General features: G+C 45.0%; 1 protein-coding gene across 2 annotated transcripts in view; it reads right to left on the bottom strand.

Moving 5' to 3' along the window:
• The window catches only part of Rcor1 (REST corepressor 1), a 63715-nt gene that overhangs the window by 7219 nt on the left and 31472 nt on the right, over positions 1–25024 (bottom strand). For both annotated transcript variants that reach the window (XR_016537614.1, XM_090344873.1), the window contains exons 4-11: positions 20775–20827; positions 14379–14540; positions 13088–13206; positions 10255–10333; positions 7053–7247; positions 2524–2601; positions 2310–2367; positions 1184–1413 (exon numbers count right to left, since the gene is read on the bottom strand). Coding sequence is in view for 1 of the 2 variants with exons in the window: in XM_090344873.1 (XP_090200999.1) it covers positions 1184–1413; positions 2310–2367; positions 2524–2601; positions 7053–7247; positions 10255–10333; positions 13088–13206; positions 14379–14540; positions 20775–20827 (974 nt within the window). In the remaining variant the exon portion in view is untranslated. The remainder of the gene's footprint in view (positions 1–1183; positions 1414–2309; positions 2368–2523; positions 2602–7052; positions 7248–10254; positions 10334–13087; positions 13207–14378; positions 14541–20774; positions 20828–25024) is intronic.

Here is a 25024-nt window from a genome sequence, read left to right as displayed (position 1 = left end):
GAGTCTCAGGTCCTTTTGTGCCCGGACTGACTTTGAACCTTGATCCTCAGATCTCAGTCTCCTGAGTAGTTAGGGTTACAGGTGTGAGCCACCGTGCCTGGCTTTGGGTTTCAATGCCTTTCTAACAGAGAAGTGCTTGGGGTCCTTTACAGAACTGACAGAGATCCTGCATGGCCCACTCCCGCCCTTCACCGCCATGCTCTGGGGCCGGGATGTCAAGCAAAGCGGCAGCAAACACAATCTCTAGCCTGGTCTGAGGGCTGCATGGGGAAGCTCAGTGAATCCCTTGCTTTATGATGTCGCGAATAAACACAAAGCGCAGTGACCGTGGAAGCCAAGCCTCATCTTCATGTGTGTTCTCTGGAGTGCAGGACTGAGGCGGCCAGGCCAGGCGGAAATGACACACAAGCCTGGCACAGGAAGCAGAATTGTCTCTTGTCAGTCTAGTTCTTTGAAGTCTACTGATGGGGCTGAGGAAATGGGCACCATCATCCCAGAAATGACTCTGCCGCAGCCCCAGGAGATCCGGCAGCCATAGGGCCTCGACTCACCCACCCTGAAGATGGCAGCAGGGACATATCCAGGGGCTCGGTCCTCGACAGTGGGTGAACAGCCCCACGACAATGGCACAACACAGGAGGCCAGAGTGGGCGCACTGATGCAGTTCCCACACTCCCGCGGCAGTCTCACCTCGGCCACTCAGGATCTTCTGGCCGTAGGTAACAGTCTATAGCTGGAGGGACCAGCAGAGAATGAAGCACCACCTGCTCACAAGTCATGAGGTGAGTGAGACAGGGATGAGCTGCCCGGAGCCCAAAGATGACAGCATTTACTGGTAAAAGCTGCCGGCACAGGGAGAAGGAAGGGGTCACACTGTCCAAAAAGATGTGTGCTCATTATTTGACTTATGTAACTGTAATCCCTCTGCACCCCCCCCTTTTTTTGGCCAGTCCTGGGCTTGAACTCAGGGCCTGAGCACTGTCCTTGGGCTTTCTCAATGCTAGAGCTCTACCACTTGAGACACAGCGCCACTTCCAGCTTTTTTCTAAGTATGTGGTACCGAGGAATTGAAACCGCGTCTTCGTGCATGCAAGGCAAGCACTCTACCACTAGGCCAAACTCACGGCCCATCTTGTAGCCATTTTCACAAGGAGTTGGGAAAGGGATGTGAATGCAGATTTACCTCATCTTCCTCCTCCGCCATCTTGACAGAGCTGTCAGGGGACTTGACAGCTTTCTGGTTACTTGGCCCATTGGTCTCTTCTTTACCGTGTTCTGCCTCCCATTCTTGTAAAACTTCATCTATGTTGAAGCGGCGTCGATAATTTACAAAAAAATTTTTCACCTGTACCACTGACTTGTTCCCAATCACATCCGAGATTGCCTGAAAATCTCGTCCATATTTCCTGATGGCTAGGGAGAGAAAGAGCTTTTTTAACGTCAAGAGAAAATACAATTTCTAAGAACCACAATTAAGGAAGTGGCACAGTGGCTCAAGTGGTACAGTGGTAGCCTTGAGCTCAAGAGCTCAGGACAGCAGCGCCCAGGCCCCACTACTCTCTCACGCTCTCCCTCCCTCCCTCCTTCTCCCTCTCACATGCACCACAATTGAGCCTGCCCATTTATCCTGATAAATGGAACATACAGTGCAGGCATTCCTGTACATGTGTTACCACAGAAAAAGCACAATCAGCTCAAGAAATGTCTCACAGAGCCAGGCGTGGTGGCTCATGCCTGTCATCCGAGCTACTCAGGAGGCTGAGATCTGAGGATCAAGGTTCAAAGCCAGCCCCGGCACAAAAAGACCTGAAATTCTTATCTCCAAGTAACCTCTAGAAAACAGGAAGTGGGGCTTGGCTCCAGGGTAGGGTGGTAGCTTGAGCTGAAGAGCTCAGGGAGAGCATCCAGAATTCAAGCCCCATGACCCCCTACCCCCCCACACAAAGTCTCATAACTTTGTAATGCCTGCGCTGGCTTAGAACCATAATCCTCACATCTCAGCCTCCTGAGTAGCTAGGATTACAGGTGTGAGCCACCAGCCCAGTTACAGTCTATCTTCTTAATCTTCTTTGTGAGTGGGGAGCTGTGCTTCCTGACTATGCAATATTCAACAAGCAACAGCTGAAGTATAATACACTTGCACGTTAATTTTTACAATTATAAGACATGGGGGTAAAACAAAACAAACCCCAATTCCAAAAGCCATGGAGACCTGGCTGCAGGAGAATGGACAATTGCCCCTGCGTGAAGAGTGAGGGGTGGGTGGGCCATGAGCCTCACGGGCTCTCTCTGAGCTCCCCTCCCCATACCTTGGACGGCGAGGAGCTGCTCCTCTGTGGTCCACCGGGCATTGCACTTCTGAATGACCTAGAAAACCAAACACAAGTTCGTCTTCAATGAATCCTTCTTTTCCTCAAACCAGAGTTTTAACACAACTATAGAATTACGTCCCCACCCTTCATTTCCTACAACACATCCGTTGGCCATGTATCACCATAAATCTGAGACAATGAGCAATCTTACCTCTGGAAGTCGGTAAGGTTCTATTCCACCGTCAAGTTTTTCTTTGAGAGCACTATTCGTCTGTTTAATATTCTGAATCTAAGAAGGAAAAAAAATTTCTCATTTTAAAATCTTTTATGAAGAAAACGACAAAGTTCAAAGGGGAACTTCGGGCAGATGGACAGCCCAGCCGAGCCTGTACTGCCTTGTCCTGCGATTCGACGGACAACCCTCGCTTTCAGGACGTCATGGTGGCATGCTGGTGATAGGTAGGCTGGACTCAGCTACCTCTGGCACTCCCAGATCTGTGCAAAAGCTGTGAGGGATGCACTGAAGACAGAGTTCAAAGCCAATGCTGAGAAGACAGCTGGCAGCAGCATAAAAATTGTGAAAGTAAAGAAGGAATAATGAACCCTGGTAAAAGCATAAAATACTACTTTCCAAGGTGAAGACGTGCGGGCATATGTTATGGCAGATTGAAATCACCTCACTTTATGGGAAAAAATAACTCTTGTTCATGGATTGATGATGCCAATAAAAAATTCATTCATGGTTCACATTCAAAAAAAAAAAAATTAGAGGAAAACGAAAAAGCAATGCAGTTCCTAAACCCCCTTGCAGCCACAAGTCCCTGAGGTCTGCCCAGAGCCCCAGACAGGGCGGCCCCACAGGGAGGTGGCAAGTCCAACCCACTGCCTCCTATAGACCAGCCTGTGCTGCCCACACCTGACCCGACCTGACCCGAGAGAGTAAGTGCCTGGCTTCCCACCACTCACAAACGCAGAGGAATGATGGCAACAACAGCCACGAACTGGACAGGCACGGGCTTCAGAGCAGCCACCGCCTCTGGGCTCTGCCCAGAGCAGAGGTGCACAGTGCACCTCAAATGTGACATCTTCCGGTTCTTACCTATCTTTTCACATTTTTGCTTTGAACACTGTATCTAAATGCCACTGCCTACATCTGATCATGAGACACAACACAGCAATCAAACAAGCCAGCGCGGCTCTGCTTTCCTACACAGCTGTGAATGACTGGCTGACACAGGAATGCACTTTGCTCTGCTCTCCATCGGCTGGGAGGATGTTCCACACTCAACTGAAGGGAACTCTCACTCTAGCACTTCCCATCTTGGAATAACCACACCAACAAATAAGGGAGTAATGGAAAGAAGATGTTTTTTTCCCAGGGAAAAAACAAAAACAAAAACAACTTTACAACACTCAAAAACAAGATGCCCCTAAAAGAAATGAATAGCAGGGGCCGGGAGTTTGGCCTAGTGGTAGAGTGCTTGCCTAGCATGCACGAAGACCCGGGTTCGATTCCTCAGTACCACATACTTAGAAAAAAGCCAGAAGTGGTGCTGAGGCTCCAATGGTAGAGCTCTAGCCTTGAGAAAGTCCAAGGACAGTGCTCAGGCACTGAGCTCAAGCCCAGGACTGGAAAAAAAAAACCCAAAAAAAGCCAGAAGTGGTGCTGAGGCTCAAGTGATAGAGCTCTAGCCTTGAGAAAAATCCAAGGACAGGGCTCATGCTCTGAGCTCAAGTCCAGGACTGGAAAAAAAAAAAAAAAAAAAAAAGAATAGCAGGATTTTAGAAGTAACTAAAGAGAGGGCAAGCAGTGCACACTTCTAATAATTCCTCTAGTCATTTTTTAATAATCTTTTGAATTTTTCCTTTTCAAATATTTATACTTTTATTTATAGAATTCTAGTTTCACATATTCTCTCTGACCTTTTATTTGTGTTTTGTGTGAGTTTTTTGGTTGGTGTGTGTGTTAGTGATGAGCTTGCTTGCTTGCTTGCTTCCTTTCTCACCAGTATAGAGGGAATGGTCTTCTACTACCACTTGAATGACACCTCTAGTCCAGCATTTTACTGGTAAATTGGCAGTTGAGTGTTACAGAGTTTTCTGCCCCAGCTGGCTTGGAGCCAGCTAGGGCTGTCCTGTTGACAGGGACCCAGAGTGGCCCTGCCTCCTTGTCCTGATATGCTCCAGGAATACACACGTGAAGATTATAAAACACGACTAAACCTTTCAATGAGGCTAGTATAAGAAGAGAAGCCCACCAACTGAGAAAGGGGCTGGGAGGACCTGCGTGCACTCATTAAAGACCTCTGGCTGCTGGAGCAGCATCTTCCGGGGGGCTGGTGTTCAGATGCCTGTCTCCCAGACACACCCAGGCCCCCAGCAATACTGGTCACGGCAAGAGGAGGAGAACATTCGGCTGCAGCTGCACTATGTGGTTGAGGCCCTGGCGGCTGTGGCACCTGTCTCTTCTCCAGCATGTCAGACTCTTAGGCCTTCCCTCTTCAAAACGTCAACCCCACAGTAGCTATCTTCAAGAGCATGCCTTGATCAAGCTCTGCAAACTTAATCTCTCATGATAGAATAAAGAACCTCTCTGTGGAAGAGGAGCCTTATCTGACTTTTTTTTTGGCCAGTCCTGGGCTTGAATTCAGGGCCTAACCTCTGTCTTTGGGCTTTCTCAAGGCTAGTGCTCTACCATTTGAGCCATAGCATCACTTACAGCTTTTTCTATGTATGTGGTACCGAGGAATTGAACCCGGGCCTTAGTTTTCATGCCAGTCAAGCACTCTACAACTAGGCCAAACTCCTGCCCGACCCACTTTCTTCTTAACATCACGCTGCAACTTCTAAGAACATGGGGTTAGAGGGGCAGGGGTAGAGCAACCAGGCCTCCCTGTAGAGGAGACTAAGAGGGCTAAGAGATCCAGGCTCAGCAGAGAGATCCCTGTGCACAGAGCTCGGCCACCTGACAGACCATGCGAGATCAGGCTGAAAGGATTAATCTCCTCATTTGAAAGAGGCCCAGGAAGATTAAGTGATTCTACTAAGATTAGAACACAGCTGTGCCAGTAGCTAAGTGGTTCTGATTCTAGGGAAGAGGCTTGGGCCAGGTCAGTATCGCCTCCCCCAAACACTGCGGCCACAGCCCCCACTCTTCTCATGGGGAAATGACAGCTGGCCTCACATTTAACCTTGCAAAGAAACCATCAAAAGTCGCCCAAGTGACAACTGCAATGCAGTTGTAATCTGCTGACAGTTTTCTAGAACCAAAGAGAAAGAATAAAAATGGGTTTTTTGGTTTGAATGTACTGAAGTGATAGCCCTTTCTACACTGAACCTTGCAAATATGTCACAGCTGGACACCAGAAGCTCAGGCCAGAAATCCTAGCAACTCAGGAGCTGAGATCTGAGGACTGAGGTTCAAAGTCAGACCACGCAGGAAATTCAATGAGACTTTTATCTCCAATAAACCACCAAAAAGTCAGAAGCAGAGCTGTGGCCCAAGTGGTAAAGCACTGGTCTTGAACAAAATAACCTGGGTAAAGCATCCAGACCATGGGATCAAACCCCAGAACCAGCCCCCAAAACAAAAACCATTCTCTACAAGCACCAAATATCAAGGAGTTACTCCTAACAGAGAAAGTGCAAGCATGTGCACAGAGAGCAACACAACACAGAAGAAGGTGAAGGCCTACCAAGGGGCTTCTCTCCACTTACAAGACTCCATGAGGATAGTAACCCTAGGTAAAATATCCCAATCCTAATGCTAGCAGAATTGTTTTTTGAAATTTACAAAATATCCATTTTTATATGGAAATATAAAAAGCAAGGGATAAAAAAGACTTAGGATCTGAGGATCACGGTTCAAAGCTAGCCTGGGCTCTAAAGAATGAGGGACTCTTATCTCCAATTAACTACTAGAAAAATAAGGGAAGTGTGCTGTGGCTCAAGGTGTAGGATGGTAGCCTTGAGCTGAACAGCTCAGGGACAGTGGCAGACCCAGAGTTAAAGCCCCATGACCAACACACCAAAAAAACAAAAACACCCTTAAAACTCAGGAGGATCACAGTCTAGATCAATCTGGGCATAAATGTGAGACCTAATTTGAAAAATAACTAAAGTGAAAATGGCTTGGGGGGCATGGGTCAAGTGATGGAGTGCCACCCAGCAAGTTCAAGACCTAGTCAGAACTTACTGAGATTTGTCTATGCATGTACACCCATCATTTTACACACACACACACACACACACACACGTACAAAAATGTACTGCATGCAAAGGTAACAGCCATATACTTGTCTCTATACAGAACACAACTTAAAAGTAAACTTAAAAAAGTAACTGGTCTAGCCGGGCGCGATGGCTCACTGCTGTAACCCTAGCTACTCAGGAGGCTAAGATCTGAGGATGGCGGTTCAAAGCTAGCCCGGACACTAAAAAGTCTAAAAAGTCTGTGAGACTCTCATCTCCAATTAATCACTAGGAAAGGGGACGTGGAATTGTGGCTCCAGCGGTAGGGCAGCAGCCTTGAGCTAAAGAGCTCAGGGACAGTGCCCAGGCCCAGAGTTCAAGCCCCATGACCCACCAAAACAACAACAAAAAAAGTTAACTGGCCAATCCCCAAGCTCTTCTGCTCACTTCCTTAGGAACCAATGGTTCTTGGAGGGTTCATGGAGAGGAGTGGCATCTGTGTGGGGCAGGCGGCCCCCAGGCTCCTCCGGGGAGGCTGGCGGGGAGTACCTGTCGTTTGACGGATATCAGCTCCATGTCCAGCTGTCTCAGCACGGTCGTGGCAGCTGTGGCATTGGCAGACACCGCTTCCACATCTTCTTGAGAAAGAAACATCCCTCTCGGTGGTTTCCTTTTCGCTCTATTTTTGGCCTGGGTGCTGTGTTTCTCTTTTTTGACCTGAGGAACTGTCTCAGTAGGTGGCACCTGCATAACACACAGATGAGACATAGGAAAATGTAAAATTTAAAAAATATACAGCGAATAGTAAGAAGCCCATGTCCTTAACACAATCCCAACTGAGTTACAACCAATACTGTGCTGTGTCTCGCCATTCATAAAATCTATTGAGTGTTTAGCAGCCACAAACTGGCCTTGGGATTTTTATTGTTTCCTTCTTATTCTCTCTCTTTATGTCTCTGTTAGTAATAACAGGAAGAAAACCCATTTGTATTCTCTGTGAGCTCTGTAGCCCTGTCTTTATCAAATAGGTAAGTGACACAGGAATAATTTTATCTTACGACTATACTATTCTCTAGCAACACAGACCACTATATATGGCCACAGACAGAAAAAATGGGCTCCGTAAATTTCTTTCTTTCAGGGGTTTCAGTGACAGGGCTGGCTTTGAACTGTGATCCTCAGATCTCAGCCTCCTGAGTAGCCAGGAGTACAAGCCCAGTTTGTTTGGCTTTTTTTGCTCACAGATGGTTCTACTGCTTGAACTACACTTCCAGTTCAGTACTGTGCTGGCTAATGAAGACAAGTCTTTCTGCCCAGGCTGGCTTCAAACTGAGATCCTTCAGGTCTCAGGAACTGGAACTACATATAGCTAGCTTTCATGCTGTGGCCAGGAGCACCAGGTGAGATTTGTAAGTCTTTAATCTTTTCAATAAGAAATACAAACTTTTAAGGGCCAGCCAGACTTTAGGGCTCATAACTGTAATCTTAGCTACTCTAGAAGTGAAGAATGGGAGAGTCAGACTGGACAAAAATAAAATAAAATAAAATAATTAGCAAAGAGCTGGGAAGGTGGCTTAGTGGTAGAGTGCTTTGTCTAGCATGCAAAAAGCTCTGGGTTCAATGCCTCAGAGCCACATAAAAAAAGCAGGAAGTGGTGCTGTGGCTCAAGTGGTAGAGTGCTAGTAGCTTTGTGCAAAAGAAGCTCAAAGACAGTGCCCAGACCTTGAGTTCAAGCCCCAGGACTGGCCAAAAAAAAAAAAAAAAAAAAAAAAAAAAAATCAAGATCCTACAAGCCTATCTCTGAGGTGGTGGCTCACTTCTGTAGTCTTGTATAGAAGGCTATAGGTAAGAAACTCAAATACTCAAAACCCTATCCCCAAAATAACTAGGGCCAAAAAAAGGACTAGAAGTATAGCTCAAATTGTAGAGTACCTGCCTCGTATGTGCAAGGCTATGGACTCAAACCTCAGTAGCACTCCACCTCCCCACCAAATAAACAAATAACAACAACAAAAAACAAAACAAAACAAACCACCAAAGTATAAACTATGGCTCTTTTTGTGTATCACTGCTGGAAGCTGGTAGCTTATATATGTAATCCTAGCTACTCAGGAGGCTGAGATCTAAAGATAACATTTCAAAATCAGCCCAGGAAGAAAAGCATGTGAAACTCATTATTTTCAATTAAACACCAAAAAGTTGGAAGTAGAGGAGCGGCTCAAATGATAGAATACCACCAGCCTTGAGCAAAGCAGCCATGTGAGCCTGTGGGGCTCTGAGTTTTGGGGCTCAAACATAAATCAAACAAAAAATCCAAAAACATGTTAACCTTTTGTGTTTCCTCAAAAATCAAGTTTCAGGAAATAAAACACAACAAAATTTTGGCAAGACAAGTACTATCTTACTGGTAATCATTTCATGAATAATAGGTTTTGACAATTTCTCATGATTACCTTTTGCTAAGCTAACGTTTGCTAATAGAAGTATTCAAGTGACCTTTTTGCTTCAAATTTTCAAAACTAAAATATAAACTAAGATCTATGATAATAATGGTAATTTCCTAAATTATTAGTAGGTAACAAAATGTTCTGTACAACACTGTCTTTTATAAAGATTACACAATAATGTATGTTGTTAACAGCATTGTATACTTAAAAGGAACTAACATTTAACCGATTTTCTTTTTGAGTGAGAAAGTGTGCTACTATATAAAACACAAGAATTATAGAAAAGCCTTCCCTTAAGCGACAATCTATCAAAAACAAGTCCACTCAAAAGTCCAAGTACAATATCAATCCTAAACCATGAAATTGAGTTAACTCTTACACACAGGCACTCGACAAATCACTAGCAGGACTGCCATTAGAAATATGCCTGATACCCGCGTATGAAAGCACTAACGGTCATCTATGGCTGGAAGAACCAAGTAGCTAATGGGCTCTTCCAACCGTAGGTGACCATTAGCACCTAAAAATACCTGGTGCAATGATTTGTTTTTATTTTTGCTAGGCCTGTCAGGGCCTGGGCACTGTCTTTGACTGAGGAATCGAACCCAGGGTTTCACGTGTGCTAGGCAAAGTCTACCACTAGGTTACACTCCTGGCCTCCCTACACACACACACACACACACACACACACACACACACACACTCTTTTGTGTGTGTGTGTGTGTGTGTGTGTGTGTGTGTGTGGGCCAGCTCTGGGGCTTGAACTCAGGGCCTGGGCACTGTCCTTGGACACTTTCTGCTCAAGGCTAATGCCATACCAAGGAATCAAAACCAGGGCTTTCCAGCCCTTATGCAATGAGTTTTAATGTGAAAGCTAGTACTCAGCACATCTTCCAGAATAGTCATGGCTTGTCCTGGAGTATACTGCTGTTTGAGTAACAAGGGCTCTCACACAGACCCTGCGGAAAACCCAAGTTACTGGGTCTTGTGAAGAGCGGCCTATGCAGAGCCTGGGCAGTGGCAGCTACAAAGTCTGGGAGGAGTGTTGGCCTACTTACAGAACACACAAACACCAATACCAGGAGAAAGCCTTTGCTCACACATGCTTTGCTTTCCTTCAAAGGTTCTTTTACTCACGAATCCAGGCAAATAGAATTCTAAGTTGTATAAAGTTAAGTTGGTATTAAAGTCCTAAAAGACGCTTTGCACACAGCACTTAATGTCCTAAAGAGAATGCATAGAGAAAGCTTTTATCTGGGAACTAGTGATGAAGTTCATTTGCCTAAATAATTATAGGGCAATACCTCCTTTTTGCTTTCCTTGTTCTGATCAATCTCAATGTCAATGGGGTTACTTCCATTTGTGTCTTCCAGTTCATCCTCACTGGAAGACAAGAACAAATCCTAAGTCATATAAAAATATAAGCCACAACTTGATTTAGTGACAAATTTAATGCAAAATTACTCTATATAACCTCAGATTGCTGAGACAAAAACAGTTCATAATTCAAATAAAAAGCAACAACTTCTAGTTCTACTGAAGGTCTAGGATATGATCAATCAACAAAACAGAGATCGTCTACAAAAATATATCAACTTAACAGCAAGTACTAAGCCATTTTCACATCCCAACTTTCTGTTCAAAGCCACAAAAAGAGGCTTTTGGTGACCTGCACACTGTGTTTTTGTTTTTTCCTGGTGGTACTGGGGACTGAACGCAAGGCTCACACCTGCTAGGCAGGAATCAACCACTAGTAAGTCATGACGCCTAGTCCCGTGGCGGGAAGGACTGTGGAGTAAGGTTATAGAGGGCAAAAGTCTCAAGATCCATGTTAACAAATAAGATACACATGGTGGTAAATTTCTGTAATCCTAGTGAAGCCAACAGGAAATACAGATGGTAGATTGTGACCAGAGGCTGACCCAGGGAAAAAGATGCAACCAGAACAATAATTAAAGAAAAAAAAGAGGGTGGTGGTGGAGGGGGGGTGGGGCCTGGGGTACTACCTGATGTCAGGCCCTGAGTTCAAACTTCAGGACTGCCAATAAAAACAAAGATGGCTTTGCAGTGGCATGGCATTTTAAGGTCTGTTGGGAGCCAGAGTGGAATCAAACTGTACCTTGATTTGCATCAGACAATGGCTTTATTGTCTTATTGTTTTCTGGCCTTATTCTGTTTAAATGACCTGAGATTTACCATATGAATATAACACCTGGAAGTTCCCTGGGTCTGAAGGAGGGAAGAAGCAGGAGTGAAAAATAAACGCGGCAGTCTTTACCTGGACTGCGGACATCCCGGACCCCGTGTGTCTGTCTCTCTTCTATTTCTTCCTAGCCCTTGCCCCCTATTTCAGGAACCCCAATCTGCGAACCCTGGTTTGCTGCTGGTTGGCCCCAGCAAAGGTCTAACTTTTTTTTTTGTGGTCAATTGTGGGGCTTGAACTTTGGGTCTGGGTGCTGTTCCTGAGATCTCTTCAGCAAAGGATACTGCTCTACTAGCTGAGCCATAGCACCACTTCCAGTGTTCTGGTGGTTAATTCAAAGTACGAGTTTCACTGGCTTTTGAGCCCAGGGCTGACTCTGAACTGTGATCCTCAGATCTCAGCCTCCTGAGCTAGGATTACTGGTGTGAGCCACTGCCGCCAAGGCAAAAGGTCTAAATTTTGACTCCAGAAACAGAATCAAGTTGCCCGCCCCTTTGACTCAGATAAAGCTAAGAGAGAAGCTGGGGAATGCAAGCCTCCCACAGTGTCTCTTTTCCTGTCTCTGCTAAGAAAAGAAGAGGTCCGGTGGGAGAGCACGCAAAAGAAACAGGGGCTAAGGCAAATCCTATGAGAGGTCAATGACCCTAAGGGGCAGCTGCCAGGGCCACGTCCCTTGCCAGTGTGTGTCCTCACAGTGTGCAGTGTGCAAAGGGGAGAGTGATGCCCACTCTTCAATGGTGGTCATGAAAAGAGAAGCATCTGGGTGATGAAAACAGGAGCGTCAGACAACACTCATGTCAGAATCAAGGATAATCAACCCCCACTTATTTTAACTCAGACTGCTGTTCAATAGTAATATTTAATTTTATAACTGAACTAAATTTATAAAGGGGATAAAACATCAAAAACTACAGAGTATGGATCCATAAAAAGACCCAATAATTTATATGTGAAAGAACACACATACAAATCAAGAACCAGTTTTACTGCTTTGTTTTTTCTTTTGTTTTGTCGTCCTGGAGTTTGAACTTAGTACCTGGGCATTGTCCTTGGGTTTTCTCAAGGCTAGTGATCTACCACTTGAGCCACATATACAAGACAGGGGGGTCAAAAAAGGGAAGAAGGAAATTGAACCTCAATTTTTATTTTAAACCAATCAAATATAAATACACATCAAATGATCAATATGATTAATATGCCAAATAAATAAATTTCAGTCTAGAAAATGTGTTTTTTCATCACCTGACAAGGAAAGAAAAAGTTCTTTCTCCCCTCCCCTCCATTGTGGGACTTAACTCTGGGCCTGAGCACTGTTCTGGTAGTTAATGGAGTCTTTAAGAGTCTCACGGCCTTTCTAGACCTTTTAGTGCCCGAGCTGGCTTTGAACTGTGATCCTCAGATCTCAGTCTCCTGAGTAACTAGGATTACAGGTGTGTGCCACTGCACACTGCACCCTGCCCTCTTTTTTATTTTTTTCTCTGGTTGTGGGGGCTTGAACTCTGGGCCTGAGCGCCCTGACCCTGAGCTCTTCAGCTTGAGGCTACTGACCTACTGCTGAAGCCACAGCACCACTTCCAGTTTCCTAGTAGATAATTGGAAAGAAGAGTCTCACAGACTTTAATGTGCCGGGGCTGGCTTTGAGCCTGGATCCTCAGATCTCAGCCTCCTTAGTAGCTAAGATTACAGGATGAGACACTGGTGACTGGCTTGGTGATGTATTTTTATTAAAAGAAGTCAAAGCTTTAAGGGGCTTTAGTTCATTCAAAATCCAAGTGGCTTCAGGAAGAGTGGTGAAGGAAGTTCAACACTCTGCTGCCCAATGTCTCACACTTAGCGAGAGGAGAAATACTATGTAAGCTTTTGCTCTACCAGAAAGGTGGACCCCCAAAGACAAAGAAATCTTTCCACGCTGTTCTCCCACCACCCTAGCTCACCTCTCTTCCCGCTCCCGCTTTTGTTTCCGGGCATGCCGGTCCATCACGCTGGTTTTAGTTCTTGTCTTCTTCCACGAGTAGTAAAATTTCACCAAACTTGCTATAGACTTATCAGGAAGCTAAATGTAAAAAAATGAGTTAACTTAGATTTGACACTCATCTTCACCACGATGTATTTAATAAGGATTACTCTCATATATGCAGAAATATCTTAATTCACATCCTTTCTTTTCTGATAATGAAAAACTGACAGCGAATTCTCTATATAGTCAATAACACAAGTTACTAAAATGTGCACTGTCAAATAAAGTATTCTGAAATTAGATTTTGATTTTTTTTTACATAATCAATGTCCTTAAGTTAACATTTGGTACAATTTTTTAAAATTCATTTTAATATATAATGCAACTATCAGTAAGCTTTTAAGCTGGAGTGTGGTAAATAGTTTTCTTTTTGGTGTCAGTCCTGGAGCCTGAATTCAGGCCTTCATTCTCCCGAGAGAGGCTTTTCTGCTTAAGGCTGTCATTCTACCACTTGAACCACACCTCTGCTTCCTGCTTTTTCCTAGTTAACTGAAGAAAAGAATCTTGAGAACTTGTCTGCCAGGAATGGTTCTGAACCTGGATCCTCAGATCTTAGCCTCCTAAGAATCTGGGATTATACGTATGAACCAACATCTAGCCAAACAGCTTTTCAGAATGCCAAAAGACACACACACACACACACACACACAAACTTTCTCCAAATAAAGACCCACCCTGCTCCACCTGAATAAAGAAGCACCTAAAGCCTTTCTGTTGGCCTGCTGGCATGGCCCAGGGAGCCTCATCTTGGGGGACTGGAGAGGGAGGTGAAACAGTGGCCAAGGCAGAACAGGAAGTGCTCCCTCCAGTGGGAGGAAGACTAAAAGACGTGCTTACTGGAACTGGAATCTTCCTAGCCACAGAGTAGCACTAGCAAGCCACTTTTTTCCTAAAGGCATTTTTTTTTCTTCTTTTTTTTTTTTTTTTTTGCCAGTCCTGGGCTTGAGCTCAGGCCCTGAGCACTGTCCTTGGACTTTCTCCAGGCTAGAGCTCTACCACTTGAGCCTCAGCACCACTTCTGGCTTTTTCATATGTATGTGGTACTGAGGAATTGAACCCGGGTCTTCGTGCATGCTAAGCAAGCACTCTACCACTAGGCCAAACTCCCGGCCCCCCTAAAGGTATTTTTATACATGAGAACATTTGAGGCTGAGGACACAAGCTTCAAAGTAGAGACAAGGATAAAAACAGCACAAAGCACCACTTACCATTTGTTGGATTCTGTGAAAAGTTTTCCCATGAAAACTAAAGGCTTGCTCAAATAAAACTTTATCTTCCACAGTCCATTCATCTGGGAAGGGGGTAAAGTTGGGCAAATCAGCCAATGATTTTTCAATATTATGCTTATGCCAAAAGAGCATCCCAAGAGCCTAGAAAAATTATATCAGTGAAATATTAGATCAGCCTGTTAACTAATGGAAGAGAATGAATGTGTGACTTTCATCCAAAGAAATAAATATCTGGTTACCATATTGCTAAGCTGAAAACTGCCACCTTACTCCCTTCTCCATGTCTTCTTTACTGGCAGTACTGAACTCCAGGTCTAACATTTGCGAGGTAGGAACTTTTCCACTAGAGCCATACCACGAGTTTGTTTACTTATTTATTTATTTACATTTTGCCAGTCCTGCGGCTTGAACTCAGTGTGTGGGTACTGCTGTCCTGAGCCTCTCTGTGCTCAAGGCCAGCGCTCTACCACTTGAGCTCCACCACTCCAGGTTTTTTCTGTTGATGTGGTACCAAGGAACTGGGGCCAGGGCTTTGTGTATGCCAGGCAAGCACCCTACTACTAGGCCACACTTACGGCTCCTTTATTGTAATTTTTTAAAAAACAATTGCCAGGCCAGGAGTTTGGCCTAGTGGTAGAGTGCTTGCCTAGCATGCGTAAAGTCCCGGGTTCGATTCCTTGGTACCACATATGTAGCAAAAAGCCAGAAGTAGTGCTGTGGCTCAAGTGGTAGAGCTCTAGCCTTGAGAAAATCCAGGGACAGTGCTCAGGCCCTGAGCCCCAGCCCAGGACTGGCAAAAAAAAAAACAAACCAACAAAAACCAATTGCCAGTCATGGGCTGCAACTCAGGCTCTGGGTATTATAATTGAACTTCTTTTGTTCAAGGTTACTGCTCTACAACTTGAGCCACAGCACTTTTTGCTGGCTAAATGTTAAGAGTCTTATAGGCTCTCCCAGGTCTTCTTTTGACCATGAATCCCAGGATCTCAGCTTCCCGAGTACCTAAGATCACAGGTGTCCTAGTCCCTTTACTTCAGTTTTCATAGAGGGCCTCCCGTGTGGGGCCAGGACTGGCCTTACTTGCCATCTTCCCCTCTTCCTCTCTCCCCCCTCTCATTTTTTTGGCCATTCCTGAGGCTTGAACTCAGGGCCTGAGCACTGTCCTTGGGCTTTCTCAAGGCTAACCGTCTGCCATTTGAGCCACAGCACCACTTCTGGCTTTTTCAATGTATGTGGTACCAAATCTGGGTCTTCGTGCATGCTAGGCGAGCATTGTACCACTAGGCCAAACTCCTGGCCCCCCAACTTCCTATCTCTATTGCATCCCACATAGCTAGAATTACAAGGACATGCCTGGCTTGTTTGTTGAAAGGGCTTGTTGGCTAGGCGTGGCTTCAAACTTTAATTTTCTAATATCTGCCTCTTGCAGTAGCTGAAATTACAGATGTGACCCAACACCCAATCATTTATTGTGATAAAATAAGTAAAACATGGAATACCATTTCAACCGCTTTTCAGTGTACTGAATATATTTAGCATTAAGTAGAATCTGAGCATTTGTCCAGTTTTTGTTTCGCTATTTTGGAGACAGACTCTCACAATGGAGCTCTTCTTGCATGCTGGGATTACAGGCAGGCACTACCACGGGCTTCGTCTTTTAATGACTGGCTCACTTCATGTTTCACATGTCCTCAAGGTCCATCCATATTGCCTCTCTACTTCCTTTTTAGGTGCTGGGGCTCAATCTCAGGGCCTGGGCGCTACATTTTAGCCTTTTCCTTCAAGGCTAGTACTCAACCATTTGAACCACAGATTTAACTTCTGGTTTTGTTCTTTTCATAGTTAATTGCTGAGGCAGTCACATGGCCTCACTTGCCCAGTGTGGCTTCAAACCATGATCCTCAGATCTTAGGCTCAGGGCCTGAGCACTGTCCCTGGATTTTCTCAAGGCTAGAGCTCTAACACTTGAGCCACAGTACCACTTCTGGCTTTTTGCTACGTACGTGGTACCTAGGAATCGAACCCGGGTCTCCGTGCATGCTAGGCAAGCACTCTACCACTAGGCCAAACTCCCGGCCCCGCCACCTTCTTTTTTAAGGCTGAAGAAATTCCCATTGTAAGTATATACTATCATTTATTCGCCTGTTCCATACTTGAGCTGCTTCCTTGTTTTAGTTGCTGTAAACACAGATGTACAAATATCTCTTTAAGATCCTGTTTTTATTTGGAAATGTATCTAGAAGAACTGAATCATATGGTAACACTATTTTTAATCTTTTTTCTTGCATGCATGCATTGGTCTCAAACTATATATGGGGAAAGTGTGACATCTAATCACTAAGGTGATTAATATTAACTTTTAGACTACTATATTAAACTCTTGAAGCATACAGAAAATAAAAGATACAACTATAAACCACTGCTCAGTAATACTAGTTTATATATGTATTTTACGTGTCTGGCATCTTTATTCTCCTGTACTAGAACCTCAAACATTCTTGGAGTCTAACCAAAAAGATTATTGGTGTACTGTATAGAAAGATAGAATTTTGTGGTGTCAGCAGCTGAAAGGGGTAGGACAGAGCTATTGAAAGAACTGGGTTTCTGTACCTTATTAGAAATACTCTGGTATAAATTCAAATTATAGTATTATTGATTGAAGATCTTAATGTAACCATGGAGTTAACCACAGGGAAAAACTGCCACACAGCAGAGTATGATAGTATATGTGTATAATCTCTGCTACTTGGAGAGTAAGTGAGAATTAGGATCATGGTTGAGGCTAACCTGGGCAAAAGTTAAGTTGGGGCTGGGAGCCTGGCTTAGTGATAGAGTGCTTACCTAGCATGTACTAACCCCGAGTTCAAGCCCAGGACTGGCAAGAGAGAGAACGCTAACTTAATATCTCTGGCCTGGAGTTTGGCCTAGTGGTAGAGTGCTTATCTAGCATGCATGACCCCCTGGGTTCGATTCCTTGGTACCATATACATAGAAAAAGCCTGAAGTGGCATTGTGGCTCAAGTGCTGGAGCACTAGCCTTGAGAAAGCCCAAGGATAGTGCCCAAGCCCTGAGTTCAAGCCCCAGGACAGGCAAAGGAAAAAAAAAGTTAATACGTCAATAAAACAACCCTGGTGGAACTGGGCATCAGTGACTCAAGACTATAATTCTAGCCACTCAAGAGGCTGAGATCACAGGGTCGAGGTTCAAAGCCAACTCAGGTAGAAAGGTCCATGATACTCTCACCTTCCGATTAACTGCAAAATAATAGAAGTAGAGCTGTGGTTCAAGTGGTTGAGCACTATCTTTGAGCATAAAAGATCAGTGACAATACCTAGGCCCTGAGTTAAAGCTTCTGGACTGGCACACATTTGGACGCTGGTACATATGCTGATAATACCAGCTGCTTGGGAGTGGGAGGTTGTTTAGGCCAGCCAAGGCAAGCACAAGACCCCTTCAGGTTTTGATTATCTGCGAATATCTTGATTTTTTGTCTTCACTTTGTGTTGGGAGGGGGATGGAGGGGTGTCCTGGGGCTTCAACTCAGGGCCACAGCACCACTTCTGATTTTCTAGTGGTTAACTGGAGATAAGAGTATCATGGTCTTTAGTGCCCAGGCTGTTGAACCATGATCCTCAGATCTGAGCCTCCTGAATAGCTAGGATTACAGGTGTGAGCCACCGTGCCCAGCTTCATTATTTTAATTTGTAGCTCCCGAAGTTTTTTCAAATTTCCTTTTAGTTTTTCTCTTTAATGTTTCCCCTCTCTTATTGTCTTTCAGTCAGTTGTTGTGTTGGTAGTCTTTGAGAAAAGTCTAAGGTGAGGACTAGCAGACCATTGGCCTGGCATGTACATGGCCCTGGCTTCAGTCCTCAGCAATGTGCAGGAATTCAAATAAAATAAACATCTTTGGGTAACAGGTTTTTGTCAAAGACAGATTCTGTTCAGTTAATTTTACCTCCTTTCAATGGGGCTATACTTTCCGTTTTTTTTTTCCTTCTCAGCTGGTAGAGGGGGGGAGGGAGGGAGGCAGAGAGGAGAGTGTGTTCAGTTGAAAGCTGGATGTCTGAACTTAAAAATGCAGTTACCATGGTAAGTCAGATGTTTGCTATTCTCCATGGTGTGTTATTCTTTAGCAATTTTTTTCCCCCATAATTGCAATCTGTCTACGTACCAAAGATTTGTCTGATGTATACCTTGGGGTTTTTCTAAGCCTACTTCTTTCTCTGGCTGTGTATATGCCTTATATGCAGTTGCTTTTGAATGCCCTAATCTGTAATGTCTGCCTCTTAAGAGGGAAAGAGGAAATAAAATGACGGGAGGACCACAGCCCTTCCTATCACCTAGAATCACTTCAGCTGGAGGGAGAGGAGCTCTCAAGGACCAGGAGAAGCCAAGGCAATGCTGAAGCCTCGACTGTTCTGTGATGAGGAGCAGCAATCTGCCAGCAAAGAAGATGCCCGCCATCTGGGAGGCGGGACCTTTGTACCCGCCCAAATCCTCCAAGCTATGTGCAAACTTCTCCAGAAACACATGTATAGCTTCCTGGCCCAGGGCTGTGACAGGGGTGGACAGCTGCTACCAGCCTGTGAGGGAACGGCTGAAGCCGTAGGTCTTTAATGGACTCAGGTTTCTCAAACAGTTACATCTGGGCAGTTCAAGTTTAGATGGTGAGACAGATGTGGGGTGCCTCCTACTCTGCCAGTTTCAGAGCCCTCCTGGTCATAGGACTTTCTGCACACTAACTCTTTTATCCCTCGAATCCTGTGAAGTACATACTATTATGTCTATATCTGAAATCAGAAGATGAGGCTGTGTCACTAGGTAGGTCTAATAGTTAGGAAGTGGCACACAGCAGGCCAGTGAGGCAGCACACCTTGCAATGCCTCTACAAAACAAGGAGACCTCATATCGTTTTGTTCTTTTTCAGTTCAGAAAGAAAAAAATACACATAGGTGAGGAATGAATTAGAAACAAGATATAATCCAGCAATACGTTCATATAAAAATTACCTTTGTTGGCCAGGAGTTTGGCCTAGTGGTAGAGTGCTTGCCTAGCATACACAAAGACCTAGGTTCGATTCCTCGGTACCACATACATAGAAAAAAGCCAGAAGTGGTGGTGTGGCTCAAGTGGTAGAACTCTAGCCTTGAGAAAGCCCAAGGACAGTGCTCAGGCCCTGACCCCAAACCCAGGACTGGCAAAAACAAATTTCCTTTGTCAAATGTCTGAAGTTAAAACGATCATGATAAATATACTATGAAAATAATCAAGACTACCACCCTTAAGAATATATATTTAGGGGGCCAGGAATTTGGCCTAGTGGTATAGTGCTTGCACGAAGACCTGGGTTTGATTCCTCGGTACCACATACATAGAAAAAAGCCAGAAATGGTGCTGAGGCTCAAGTGGTAGAGTTCTAAACTTGAGAAAGTCCAAGGACAGTGCTCAGGCCCACAGCTCAAGCCCACGACTGGCAAAAAAAGAAAAAAAAAAAAAGAATATAATATTTAAGCATCTTAGACACCAAAAATTAATGTTTTTTTCTGAACCAATTTATGAGTATAGTTTGGAAAAAGAAAACCATTTTCTCTTTTGATTAACTGCTAATATTTTATGACCTGTTACTGATTCAAAATGGGTATTAAGCCGGGCATGGGTGCTCACGCCTGTAATCCTAGCAACACAGAAGGCTAAGATCTGAGGATCAAGGTTCAAAGTCAGCCCAGGCAGTAAAGACCTTGAGACACTTATCTCCAATTAACCAGTAGAACACCGGAGTGGTCCTGTGGCTCAAGGGGCAGGGCTGTAGCCTTGAGCTGTAAAGCTCAGGGACAGTGCCCAGACTGAGTTCAAGATCCATGACCCCCTCCACCCTGCTCCAAAAAATATTACAAAATAGGCATGGCGGTGGTGCTTGTAATCCCAGCACTCAGGAAGCTGAGATGGGGATCTCATGTTCAAGGCTAACTCTGTCAGTCAGTTCTGGGTCAGCCTGGGCCATAAAGCAAGACCCTTCCTCAGATAAATGAAAAAACAAAAACAAACAAGTGTGACAACAAAATCGGGGGGGGGGGGGGACTCAAGTCACATATTCCAGTGAGAGGGTCTAATTTATGGTGCAGTCCCCACTCTACTCCCTTACTGCCCCCTCCCCTCCACCCCCATAGCCACTGTTCTAATGACTAGACACCTGCAGAATGGACATCTGCCTTCCGATCAAAGATCCCATTAACACACACTGCAAGCAAGACAAAGAGCCAGGGTCCGTAACACTGCTAACAGCCCATGAAGAGACACTGGTACTCAACAGAAGAAACCATGTGGCTGAGTGGCTGCAGCCAGCCCCCACTTAATAACAGAGAATGTGCCAATACCTGCTCCATGTTGTACCCGTGCTTCTCTTTGGCGATGGCGATGTACTCATCCACTGAAAAACAGGAGGAGACCAGTGAACAGCCTGAGGACAGCCCCATCCGCAGATACCACAACCAACACACTGCTTAGGCCAGGCCTGCTGCACTCCAGGGGAGACACTTGTGTGCCCAGGCCCTGTGTCAGCACACACAGAGCCCCCCGGGAACAGAGCCCTCAGGAGCACCCACTGGCCCCGCGAGCTCCATGGCCAGGTGATGAGTGCTACGGGTACTAATTTATATTCTTTCCTTCTATTTTTTTGTTGGTACCAGAGTTTCAACTCAGTCTGGCACTTGTTAGGCAGGTGCTCTGTGACTAAGTAGGCATGTTTTGGCTGCAGTTGTTTTTCAGATAGGGCCGACAAGTCTCGTCTTTTTTTTTTTACCTAGTCTGGTCCTGAACTGTGAGCTTCCCAAATCTCCATCCCCTGAGTAGCGAGGCTAACTTACATTTTCTAAAACAAGTGATACTTGGGCTAAAAATTACATTTAGTAATAAAAAGAAATTATGAACAGTGTGGCGATGCCCACCTGTAATTAATTGCTATATGGGGAGGCTGAGACAGAAGCTGACACCGCTTTAGAGGATTTTCTTGTCTTTTCAGGTGTGCCAGATAACAATGAACACTGTCAAGAGCACTATTCATGTCTGATTTTCCCTGAGTTCAATCCCCAGGACTGGGGGGAGGGGGAGAAGACCTCTGCAAGTCTGTACCTCCTTCTTGCTCCCAAATCTCACTGTTCAGGCCAGAAGAATGACATGGAAAGAAAGGCTAAGTGTGGTTGCTTTCACTGTGATTCCCCTGAGAGTGAACTTGAGTTGGTATCGTAAGTCAGACATTTCAATCCCAGTACACTAATCCAACTATATACTACACGTGCATTCCTAATTACTGTATAAATGACGATCAATTTTTTAAAAAATTAACAGTGAAAAGAATTCAAGCTCTTTTATCAGCATGTATTCTAATATTCAGGGGAAGAAAATTGCACTGACAAAAGAAAGTTAATTCAAACAGCAATAAATATGTATGGTGTAACTCAGTATTCATTTTCACACTGTGGCACTAATTTTCTTTTTTCTTTCTTTTTTTCTTTTTGGTGGGTCATGGGGCTTGAACTTGGTCTGGGCACTATCCCTGAGTTCTTCAGCTCAAGGCTACAGTCTACCTCCCTACCCTTGAGCCAAGCCCCATTTCCTGTTTTCTAGAGGTTAATTGGAGATTAGAGTCTCAGGTCCTTTTGTTCCCAGGCTGGCTTTGAACCTTCATCCTCAGATTTCAGCCTCCTGAGTAACTACGATTACAGGCATGAGCCACCACATCCAGCTAATTTTCTTTCTTAAAAAAAAAAAATAGCTTACATTAGTTGTACAGCAAGATGAAGCATTACTTTTCTATTTTTTTTTTTTTTGGCCCCCTTCTCTTTCTGGCCCCGCTCGCTCCGGTCAGGCTCGCTCCCGCACGCTCCTGGCCCTGCTGGCTCTGGCTCGGCTCGCTCCCGCACGCTCCTGGCCCCACTCGCTCCGGCCCCGCTCGCTCTGGCCCTGCTCCGGCCCCTTCTCGCTCTGGCCCCGCTCGCTCCGGCCTCGCTGGCTCTGGCTCGGCTCGCTCCCGCACGCTCCGGCCCTGCTCGCTCCGGCCCTGCTCGCTCCGGCCCTGCTCGCTCCGGCCCCGCTCGCTCCGGCCCCGCTCGCTCCGGCCCCGCTCGCTCCGGCCCCGCTCGCTCCGGCCACCACTCGGTTGGGCTCCGCTCGCTTGCTTTCGCTTTCTGTCGCTTGTTGCAGTCTCGTCTCTGCCACTTCCGGCTTGGTTGTGTATGTGGGATACCGAGGAATCGAACCCGGGTCTTTGTGCATGCTAGGCAAGCACTTTAACCGCTAGGCCAAACTCCCGGGCCCTACTTTTCTATTTTTTCAAAATCTGAAATACTTACAAATTCCCCAGTCTCTTCCCAGAATATAGTAAAATTCCAACTGACCTGAATATAGCTAATAACAGATTCTGTTCTGCCACTAAAGTTCCAATTGTTGATTCAGCTGTGAGCCAGGTATTACCAGATGCATCTCTTGCTTTTTACCTCATGAAGGGTAGAAGATACTGAAGAATGATTGGACCACTTGTCCTGTGGTTCTGGGGCAGATTGTAGCTGCTCCCTTCTCCAAGAGCCCATCCTTCTGCATCAGTAACAGGCCCATGACTAACGCCTGGCCCACTGTCTTCAGACTGAGCTAAAAAATCACAAGAAACCCATGCACTGTGGGTGCCACTCTACTTCCATCTGAATGCCACACCACCATATTACAAAACCAAGATATTTTTACTAAGCTTGCCTTTCAAAGTATAATACTTGGAGAGCACCTATCACAACGACAAAGGAATCATCTGCCAACAAGAAGCTTCAGAGATTGGGAAGAAATAAGTTCATATGTGGAAAGCTTTGTAACCTGTGAAAGAACATCATCTAATATCCCTAGCAAACATTTCTTAGCGTTCTCATCATCCCCGATTTCTGACATAGCTTACACAAACAATTGCTAAGTGGCTGCTGGCAGTGCTTTGACAGAGTCATCGCCAGTATTCTCTTTTAGGTTGTCTGTCCAGCAAGGGAGCAAAGGTCAAGTGTGCATCCAAAAGGCCTCAATCCAATCTTGGCTGTTTATTATTGAGTTCATGTAACAATGCAGAACCACAGAAAGCATTTTTTAGTTCCTTTAGAAACTTCCATGTCCTTCCTAGGGCTAAAGAAAAATTATAGGTCACCAATCTGTACTGTACTGGAGTAATCTGTACTGAGTCCCAAAAGACCAGGCTGGAAATGAAAATGGAGCCCCACCGCTAACACTCCATGTCACTCAGCCATTACTAAGCTGTTTATCTACCCTTCCAACTTATCAGGATTAGACTACAGCCTGATGTTCCAAACAGGACAGGTTCGACTGGTATAATAAAGAAGTTTCCTGCTTTAATCTAGAAAAACAAGTAAACTGAGGTAACGAAGAGAATTGGTCAGTATCTTTCTACTGATCAATCCTATCAGTCCTCCAATGCTTATGAAGTAACCAGTTTACTTTTGGTTCTTTTATTTCTGCTTCTATATATGATAAAGCCAGCAATCCTAGAATTAAAACTAAAGGCTATCAAGATCTTTAAACTTTTGTCATTTTTTAAATTTATTTTTCATTTTTATCAGTTGTGGGTCTTGAACTCGGCCAGGATGCTGTCCCTGAGCTCTTCAGCTCAAAGCTCTACAACTTTGAGCCACAGTGCTACTTCCTTGTTTTCTAAAGGTTATTTATTAGAAATAAGAGTCTTAAGACTTTTATACCTGGGCTGGCTTTGAACTATGAATCCTCAGAGGAGTTAGGGTCACAGGCATGAGCCACCATGCCTGGCTCATGATTTTCTTTTATACGTGCAGGAATTTGCTACCACCAGCAAAGCCTGGCCATTATCTCAGTGGGAACATAAAACCACAGCAGTACCTCGCATTCCCTCTTCTCATGGGCCTGGGCTCAGGTCTGTAATCCTAGCTACTCAGGAGGTTGAGACATGAGGATCCCAGTTCAAAGCCAGGCCAGGACTAAAGAATGTGAGACTTGTATCTCCAATTAACCACCAGAAAACCAGAAGTGGCACTGTGGCTTAAGGGTAAGATGGTAGCCTTGAGCTGAAGTGTTCAGGGACAATGAGGGGTAGGGGGGAACCACAGACTCTTTCTTCTGCTTTAAGTACTGTTGTCAGTAGCAGCAGCAGCAGTTTTCGAGGCACACCACGTAGTAATACTAACCACAGGATGGGGGGGGAGCTGAGGACTATACAAGGGTAGGAGAACACAGAGAAACAGGGACTGTCAGTTTAGTTGGTGATGGAATCTCAGAGTTTTCTGTCTAGACTGCCTTCAAAACCAGAAAACATGTGTTGTTTGTGTGTGTGTGTGATACAAGGATTTGAACTCAAGACCTTGAGCTTGCTAGTAGAAGTTCTATGGTTTGAGCTATGCCTCCAGCTTGAAAACGTGTATTTTTCAAAATCAAATCATTTCCTTAGCATAGTGAAGAAAAGCTTTTAATAAGCCCAGTGCCACTGGATCACCCCTGTAATCCTAGCTGCTCAGGAGGCTGAGAGATCTGAGGATCCCGGTTCAAAGCCAGGCTGGGTACAGAAGTCCGCTACCAGAAAACTGGAAGTGGCACTGTGGCTCAAGGGATA

This window comes from Megascapheus bottae, chromosome 14, assembly GCF_031878675.1.
Source record: "Megascapheus bottae isolate mThoBot1 chromosome 14, mThoBot2.hap1, whole genome shotgun sequence".
NCBI lineage: Eukaryota > Metazoa > Chordata > Mammalia > Rodentia > Geomyidae > Megascapheus > Megascapheus bottae.
The sequence above is the reverse complement of the archived record's forward strand: the minus strand, read 5'-3'. Positions and strand labels throughout refer to the sequence as shown.